General features: G+C 49.7%; 1 protein-coding gene across 1 annotated transcript in view; it reads left to right on the top strand.

Moving 5' to 3' along the window:
- Positions 1-6,725, top strand: part of tsc1b (TSC complex subunit 1b) — a gene marked incomplete at its 3' end in the record, with an annotated part of 49,544 nt that extends 42,819 nt beyond the window's left edge. Inside the window, 5 exon segments of the mRNA XM_080529710.1 lie at positions 1,570-1,763; positions 4,368-4,541; positions 5,803-6,040; positions 6,043-6,324; positions 6,327-6,725. Of these exon segments, the coding sequence (XP_080385836.1) occupies positions 1,570-1,763; positions 4,368-4,541; positions 5,803-6,040; positions 6,043-6,324; positions 6,327-6,725 (1,287 nt within the window).
- Positions 6,726-8,738: the final 2,013 nt, after the last annotated feature.

Genomic DNA, 8,738 nt, shown 5'->3' with positions numbered 1-8,738 from the left:
GAGGGAGGGGGGGGGGGCAGAGGCAGCACACAGGCCCAGACACCGCCAAGTGAAGGTTTGAGGCGACTAGGGATGGAAAACGAGAACCGGTTGGTTCCAGTTGAACAAATTGTTCGATTCTTGGGAATCGTACGCCTCAGCGGTTCTGGATTCCTCTGATCGATGCGCTGACAGTTGACAGTTTGTCCGAGCGTCTGAACATTCCAATCTAAAAATGTCGTAGCAAGTGGTTGCGAAATGTTATGGTTGCGGCTTGATTGAATGAATGAATGAATGAATGAATGGTCTTTATTGTCATTGCTACAGTACAGGTACCAAACAACGAAATTTAGGAATTTAATTTAATTGGTACTCGACATGCAGATATCTACGTGTAACAAAACTAGTCGTAATCATGTTTATAAATGGGATGAACTTAACGTTAATTTGAATGGATTTTAAAAGATGAAAATGGCAACGTTAGTTAGCGAGTATCTAACTGTCAACATCACTAAAGTTAGCAACAGAAAGCTAGCTAGAACGTTTGCGGCCAGAACGTTTGATCACGCTACGTTACTGACGATAAACACACACACATACACACACACACACACACACACACACAGTACTACACCAATACACAGGAGCTACAGGTACACACCCACACACACACACACACACACACACACATACACACACACACTAACACACTAACGCTACGTTACTGACGATAAACACACACACACACACTAACACACTAACACACACACACACTAACCCTACGTTACTGATGATAAATATCCTACGCTAATAGTATTAGCGGCACGCAGGCAGGCTGAGCAGGTTGTTTCTTTCACTCAGAAAGCCTGAAACAAAACCAATGCTGTACAAATATCCTCCCATGTCATCCATTTTAGATGACGGCAGACAGACCGTTGCTCCAGCCAGCTGCTCCACACATTTTATTCATGCTCAAATGTTATGTTCAGATATTATGTGCTGTGTCCAGAAACTCCAGATAATAAAACAGCTGCGTTGACGCGGAAAACCTGTGCAGGCCTACTTTTTCTCCACACAGAAAATTAATCGATAAAGGGAATCGATAAAGAATCGAACCGATACGCAGGATCGATAACGGCATCGGTAGAGAAAGTTTCCCTGTCAGTTATTCATCAGTGCAGTACAGTGTTTCGTACACAGAGTTGTAGCGATGGTGTTGTTAACAAACTTGTTTTCAACATTCTGCTATCACCCTCCACCCCCCTCTCCCCCCTCCTCTCCCCCCTCCCCCCTTCTCTCTCCCTCTGCCCCCCCCCTCTCTCTCTCCTCCCTCCCTCTCCCTCCCTCTCTCTCCCTCTTTCTCCCTCCACCACCCTCTCTCCCCCTCTCTCTCTCTTCTCCCCCTCTCTCTCCCCTTCCACCCCCCCTCTCTCTCCCCTTCCACCCACCCTCTCTCTCTCCCCCCCTCTCTCCCTCTCCCTCTCTTTCCCCCCCCTCTCTCTCTCCCCCCCTCTCTCCCCCCTCTCTCCCTCTCTCCCTCTGCCCCCCCTCTCTCCCTCTGCCCCCCCTCCCTCTCCCTCCCCCCCCCAGCTGCCAGAGTCTCAGATGGTGCAGGCATCGTGTGGTAAGGAGGTGGAGCGCCTGAGGCAGAGCCTGCTGACCCAGGGCCAGAGGCTGGAGGCGGCCCAGCAGCGGGTGGGGGAGATGGATACCCAGCTGTCCAAGAAGGAGCACCTCATAGTGGAGCAGAAGAAGTTCCTGGAGGACGTCAAAGGACAGGCCAGGTACATTTCACATTTACATGTTTGGCATTTAGCAGTAGACGCATGGGCGTCACCACCATATATTTGGGGGGGGACGTGTCCCCCCCACCTTTGAAACAAGGTCGTTTGGACCCCCCCACATTTGCCATCAAAAATATGTTGCATGACTGGTCAGCGTTATTTTCATTGCTTCACAATCAAATCCGTTCCACTTTATGAGTAGGGGATTGCCCATATCCAGAAGTCCACTCCGCGTTTTACTTCTGTTTTTAACACGGCAGCAGCAGCATCCGACACGCACGCAGATTCAAAACATTCAGACTGAGGCAAGACGTTAGATCATCCACCAAGATGGATATAAGGAAAACATTTTCTAAGAAGATAAAAGTAAGTCAAAGTCATCCAAGTTTTCCCGTGAGTGGCCAAACAGCAACATTGCGTTCTCCAAGGTCAAACACAGCCAGCTTTTCTGATAAGAATGTTAGCACCTTATGAGACATTCTCTGTATTAGCAATATAATTAGCATAGCCTACTAGCAACCAAATACGAGCTAGATCAGCTATATGGCACTAGCAGTTTTGTTAGGCATTACTAGTGCGGTTAGACATGTTTAAATGCAGAACAGACACAGGCGAAATGTCATCAAAAGCACAGAATGGCGACAAACACCTCACAGTGCTTACCTGTCCTGTCATTATTGCATCTCCTGCCCGTGTTCATTGCCCTGAGCATTTGCACTATTTAATTTGGCCATTGCACCCACCCAAAGAATCAATTTTGCATCTGATTGCTTGAGCTAGGGTTAAAAAATAAGAAGAAAACACCTGTTCCATTTATTTTTCTATTTCTAAAATGCTTGTGATTGTATTTTTTGTATTGATGATTGTATTTCTATGTCAAATGTTCTATTAGAGAAAAACAATATGAACAAGTGCTCAATGCATCCCCATTTCTCCTGATATAGGTGGTTGAGAGTGAGAGTGAGTCAGAGGCAGGGGCAGCAGGCAGGGGCAGTGGAGACAGCTCTAATTCACTCTTTGATTTTGTTTGTTTGTTATAGTTGTATGTTCTGCAATGCACTGAAGAGGGCTAAGTTTGATTGTAATAGGCTCTGAGTATTACCTCATTCTTTTCTAATTCACTCTTTGATTCTTTTTGAATCTTCATATTTAATAAAGTACCTAAAAAGTGCCACGTGTCAGTGTCAGGCCTCTGTGAGTTAAACCAAAACATAATAGTAGTCAGTAATTGCAGACCATGCCAGCTCCAAGGAAAAACAAAGAAAGAGGGAGATTATTTTGGGTGTAAAACGCACCAGAATGCAGGAAATTGAATCTACTATTTAAAAAAATTCGGGGGGGGGGGGGACCCCCAGACCCCCCGAAAAATAAGTGTCCCCCCCACATTCAAAAAGCTGCTGACGCCCATGAGTAGACGCCTTATTCCAAAGCGACTTACAATCGATACATTTGAATACTAAGCAAGTGAATCATCAATCCACCAGTCGTAGCAGGAAGAGTAATCCAGCTCAGGCCCGGGGCCATTGGTAGAAGGAAAAACCTTCTTCTATCACCTTCTTCTAAACTTTTTTTTTTTTTTTTTTTTAACACTGGAGAGACAGTACAAGGGGGCAATATAAGTTTTTAGGGGACACAGTAGAGGGGAAAAGCGGGTGTCTTCAGGAGACGCAGTGCTGGGGGGCAGTAGATGTCTCAGGAGGAGCAGTACGTAAATTGACTGACTTATAGCGGCTTTATTCCAAAGCGCTTTACAACGGCCTCTCATTCACCCATTCACACACCAATGGCGAGGTAGGCAAGCTACCATGCAAAGCGCCGGCCCGCTCATTGGGAGCAATTTGGGGTTCAGTGTCTTGCCCAAGGACACCTCGACATGCGGCCAGTCGGGGTTCGAAGCGCCGATTTCTGCCGACCTTGCGATCATTACAACAGAACAGGAGGATTTCACTTGCCAAGATTCTCTTAAAACAAGTCAAAGACATCTTAAAATTAGTAGTGCAGTCAGACAAAGAAACAAGCATATACTGCTTTGATTAAAGATATTTAATCTGACTTTTTGCAGTGTGGATTTAGAGGTGTGCAAGGCATGGAGATGTGTTTAATTAATAGACTAGTAGTCTTTCAGATAATATTCAAATGTATGGGTTTGAGGTGTGTCTGTCCCTACAGTGTCTCTATTTTTGTTGGGGGCGGGGGGGGGGGCTGGTGGAGGTAGAAATCAAGGAGGAGGGGGTCATGTTGTGTTTTGATACGGCTCCTCATTCCATTCCATGCATTACAAATCGCCCCGCCCTCCAAATTTCTACCTCCACCAGCCTCCCCTGGTCTGTGTGTACGAGTGGACAGCTTGTGTTTGATCTAACATGTATAGATATATATACGGTATATATATATATATATATTTAGCTGACACTTTTATCCAGGGAGACTAACATTGCAGTGAGTGCATACGTTTCCAGTACATATGGTCCCAGCGGGAATCTGTCCTGGGCATGTGTTGTTTAACCCTGTTTCCCTCTGTCCCTCTGTCCCTGTGTCCCTCTGTCCCTGTGTCCCTGTGTCCCTCTGACCCTGTGTGTGTGTTGTCTGTCCTCCTGTCCACAGGGGGGAGCTGCAGGCGTCGGAGGGCAGGTACCAGGCCCAGAGGAAGGCCACCCAGCTGCTCCAGACAGAGCTGCTGCAGCTCTACAGCCGGCTGGAGATGGAGGGCCCCGCCTGCAGTACCTCCGCCTCAGCAGCAGGGGGCAGCAGTGAGGCAGACGCCTCTATCGAGCCCAGGTGAGACAGCAGCGCTCACGACTAGTTTATGATCAGAATCTGGATTCTTTTTATGTGCCATGAAGTATATTTGCACGTACAGGAAACTCACTTGGTGAGGTTGTTGCATAGCACATAAAAAAACAACAAGAGAGAGAGGAGAGGGAGAGAAAGAAGGAGAAAGAGAGAGAGAGAGGGGAGAGAGGGGAGAGAGAGAGAGAGAGAGAAAGAAGGAGAGAGAGAGAGAGAGGAGAGGGAGAGAGAGAGGGGAGAGAGAGGGAGAGAGAGAGAGAGAAAGAAGGAGAGAGGGAGAGAGAGAGAGAGAGAGAGAGAGAGAGAGAGAGAGAGAGAGAAAGAAGGAGAGAGAGAGAGAGAGGAGAGGGAGAGAGAGAGGGGAGAGAGAGGGAGAGAGAGAGAGAGAAAGAAGGAGAGAGAGAGCCAGCAATTAAATAAAAAAAAGACAATGGCAAAAGGGGCAATAGAACAATAATTGTGTGCGTGTGTGTGTGTGTGTGTGTGTGTGTGTGTGTGTCTGTGTGTGTGTGTGTGTGTGTGTGCGTGTGTGTGTGTGTGTGTGTGTGTGGGGGTGTGACAGAGGGTGGGGGTGTGTAGTGGAAGTCCCAGAGTCAATGGGAGGCAGGGGGCCTGTTAGTGAGGCCTGGACCAGCGGTACCAAGGTGTTCATGATCAGGTGACAGTTGGTTAATGACAGGAGCGTGTCTCCCAAGGGTGTGTGTGCAGTGCCTGTGTGTTGTCTGGGGGGGGGGGGAGTTCTTTCTTTCTCTCTCTCTCTCTCTCCTCTCTCTCTCTCCCTCCCCTCCCCTCTCTCTCTCTCTCTCTTTCTCCTTCTTTCTCTCCCTCCCCTCTCTCTCTCCCTTTCTCCCCTCTCTCTCTCCCTCTCCCTCACTCTCTCTCTCCCTCTCCCTCCCTCTCCCTCTCTCTCCCTCCTCTCCTCCCTCCCCCTCCTCCCTCCCACCCCACCTCCCCCCCCCCCCCCCCCTCCCCCTCCCCCCCACCCCCCTCCTCCCTCCCCCCCCCCCCCTCTCTCCCTCCCCTCCCCTCTCTCCCTCTCCCTCCCCTCTCTCTCTCTCTCTCCCTCCCCTCTCTCCCTCACACACAGTAAACAAACCTTGGCCTTCGTAGCGTAGCACAGTCAGAGTCTCCCCCTCCTCTGGGTGATGGTGGCGGGGGAGCAACAGAGAGAAACTCCACGTTGATCCAATCGATTATACGTTTGTTTGTTTGTCTGATCGTTTACGTGTTTGTCTTGTGCGTTTAACAGTCTCCATGGCGACGGCGGCGCGATGACAGAGCTGGTGCCAGATGGACTAGAGAGAGCCGAGGGTTCGGACGCCACCGCCCCCCAGACCACCACAACAACAACAACAACAACAACAGCCCCCTCCACGGGGCAACAACGCCAGCACTTTATCGCCAGGGCAACCGAAGGTGACGAAATCCTCCAAGACCAAGACGACCCCCCCCCTCCCTCCCCACCCCCGCCTCCTCCTCCTCCTCCTCCGCCGCCGCGGCCTCGTTCAACGGCAGCCAGGAGGACGTCCTCCCCCCCCCTCCCCTCCTGGTGGAGCCCCCGCCCCTCTCCTGCCCCTACGGCGGCCCCCCCCACGCCCCCGCCACGGCCGTGCCCCCCCCCTCCCTGGACGCCCCCCTCACCTCGGGCTCGTACCCCAGCGCCAACAGCTTCCTGGGCATGCGGGCGCGAGAGCTCTTCCGCAACAAGAGCGAGAGCCAGTGTGACGACGACGATGTTGACGGCGGCGAAGACGCGACCCCCCCCCCTGCACCCCCCCCCCTCGCCGCCTGGCCGGCCTCTCCCAGGGCCTGAAGACTGTGCTGTGTGTGGAGCCCTCTTCCTCCTCTTCCTCCTCCTCCCAGGGGAAGCCCCCCCTCCCCAGCCAGGCTCCTCCCCTTCCTTCTGACCCCTCCCTCGTCCCTCCCCCGGCTCCGGCCTCCCCTCTCACTGTGCCCACCAAGGAGCCCCTCCTCCCCCCTGCCGCCACCACCACCAAGCAGAGGGGGGCCAACAACCCCGAGAGCCCCAGGAGGAAGGGCGGGGCGGGGGGAGGAAGAGGAGGAGGAGGAGGGGGAGCGGGAGCGGGAGCGGCGGCTGGCGTGAGGCGTCCCCGGCAACAGCAACAGCTAAGGATCATGGACTATAATGAAACACATCACGAGCACAGTTAAGAGACACTGAGGAGGAGAGGAGAGGAGAGGAGAGGAGGGGAGGAGAGGAGAGGAGAGGAGAAGAGAGGAGAGGAGAGGAGAGGAGTTGGAAGAGTGGCTACAGAGAGCGCTACATGCTATAGAACAGTAAAAGAGTTTTCAGACAAAAAAAAAACTCTTGAATTCAGTGTTATTTGTCCCTTCTCCCTGAGTGGACAGCAGGATTTGAACCACTGTGATTGGTCGATTAGGTTCCCTCAGAAACGTTAATAGACGACAGGAAGGAAGGTTGGAATAGGGAGGATAGGAGGAGGTAGCTAGCTCTGGTGACATTCCATGATATCATGAATAATGAACTTTACCCCCATCATCATCATTTCTAAAATCTGTTAAATCTTCATCTTGGGGGTTTTGTGATGATTAAAAACGAACCCTGCATCAAAACATAATTAGTAGAAGTATAAAACACTACGGAAGAGAGACTCGCAGATTCTGTTAGCATTGTTATTTATTAGTAGTGTGCGTGTGTGTGTATGTGAGAGAGAGGAAAGGTATGTTTTTGTATTGATGGACTGATTGTCCCTCTTGAGCACCTATACAGATGTTACGTGATGGGGGGGGGGGGTTAGGTTTTGGGGGGTAGTCGTGCCAAGTGGGGGGGGTGTCCATGATTCCAGCTCCCCCGCTCTGCTTGGGAGGAAACCTGGGAGTTTGACTGTTGCTTTGTAGGATAAACTAGGAAGATTAACCCCTTTTCCATGCTGAAATCATCCATTTCTGCACAGTGGTGTGTGTGTGTGTGTGTGTGTGTGTGTGTGTGTGTGTGTGTGTGTGTGTGTGTGCTTGCGAAAGAGAGTGAAAGACCGATGAGTTTGTTGTCAGTAAGTGTGTGAGTGTGTATACATGCCATTGTGTGTTGGCTCACTCAAGTTGCAATGAGAAGAAAAAAAAAACATGCAAAATTTAGATTTTCTTCTTTTTCTTTTTTTTACGATAGTATTTATTATTCCATCATTCCCTCATCTGTTATGCTTTGCAAAACTGTAGAAGGAGGTTAGGGTGACTAATGCTTCCCTTGCATTTCCAGTAATGATGAAAGGGTGTTACTGAAGCTAATTATCTGTATTATCAAATTGTTCAATATTTATATCAGCATTTGTTCATGGGGGGAGGGGGAGGGGGGGGTGAATGAAAATGTCAGATATTCCGCTGGTCTCCTCGCTCGAACAATGAATGTCGCTCATGATAAAAAACATATCCTAAATTCAGTCCAGTTCCCTGCTCTGGTGGTAATAATCATTCAAGTCGTTTACAGCCGACCAGTATGAGGCGGCGGTCTCTGACGGCGTTCACCTCACGGCTGCACAGACCAAGAACGCACACGTTGAAAGTGCCAAACATTTGAATCAGATGCTGAATCCCACCACTTCAAAAATAACCAAGTTATCCTTCTCAAGTTGACGTGTGTGTGTGTGTGTGTGTGTGTGTGTGTGTGTGTGTGTGTTGTGTGTGTGTGTGTGTGTGTCACAAGGGGAGGTCAAGCACATTCCCTGTGTGTAAAGGTCACCTGTTGACCTGTTGTCATAGATCCAGTTGAGTGTGAAGAGCGAGGGAGGAAGAAAGGAGAGAAATGAGTCTGCCAAGTAGTTAGATTAGCCTCCTTCCTTCCCGACAGAAAGATAAGCTCACGGCAGTCATCAGACTTCCAATCGCTTCCGTTTATTTCTTTTTTTTTTTCCCGGCAAAAACAAAATGGAAGAACTACGTTTTGATGTGAAGATTGAAAGTTGAAAGTTCTTCCGTGTTTTTTATTTTATTTTTATTTTTACGGTTTTTACAAATCCTGTTGTCCACCGGGGATCTTCCGCTGTCATTCCCTCTGCCTTGCTATCTAAAGCATGTTCAACAATCCACTTTAAAAATGCCAACAACAGTAGAGAAACAACTTACAACAAACTCAAGATTAGAAAGAAGGTACAATCACAGTGTGGACTTGGCTGGAGAGCTGGGAGCACCGGGGACTCCTCTGGGAGC

Source organism: Nansenia antarctica (genome assembly GCF_963989245.1).
Source record: "Nansenia antarctica genome assembly, chromosome: 4".
In the NCBI taxonomy this organism is placed as follows: Eukaryota; Metazoa; Chordata; class Actinopteri; order Argentiniformes; family Microstomatidae; genus Nansenia; species Nansenia antarctica.
The sequence above is the reverse complement of the archived record's forward strand: the minus strand, read 5'-3'. Positions and strand labels throughout refer to the sequence as shown.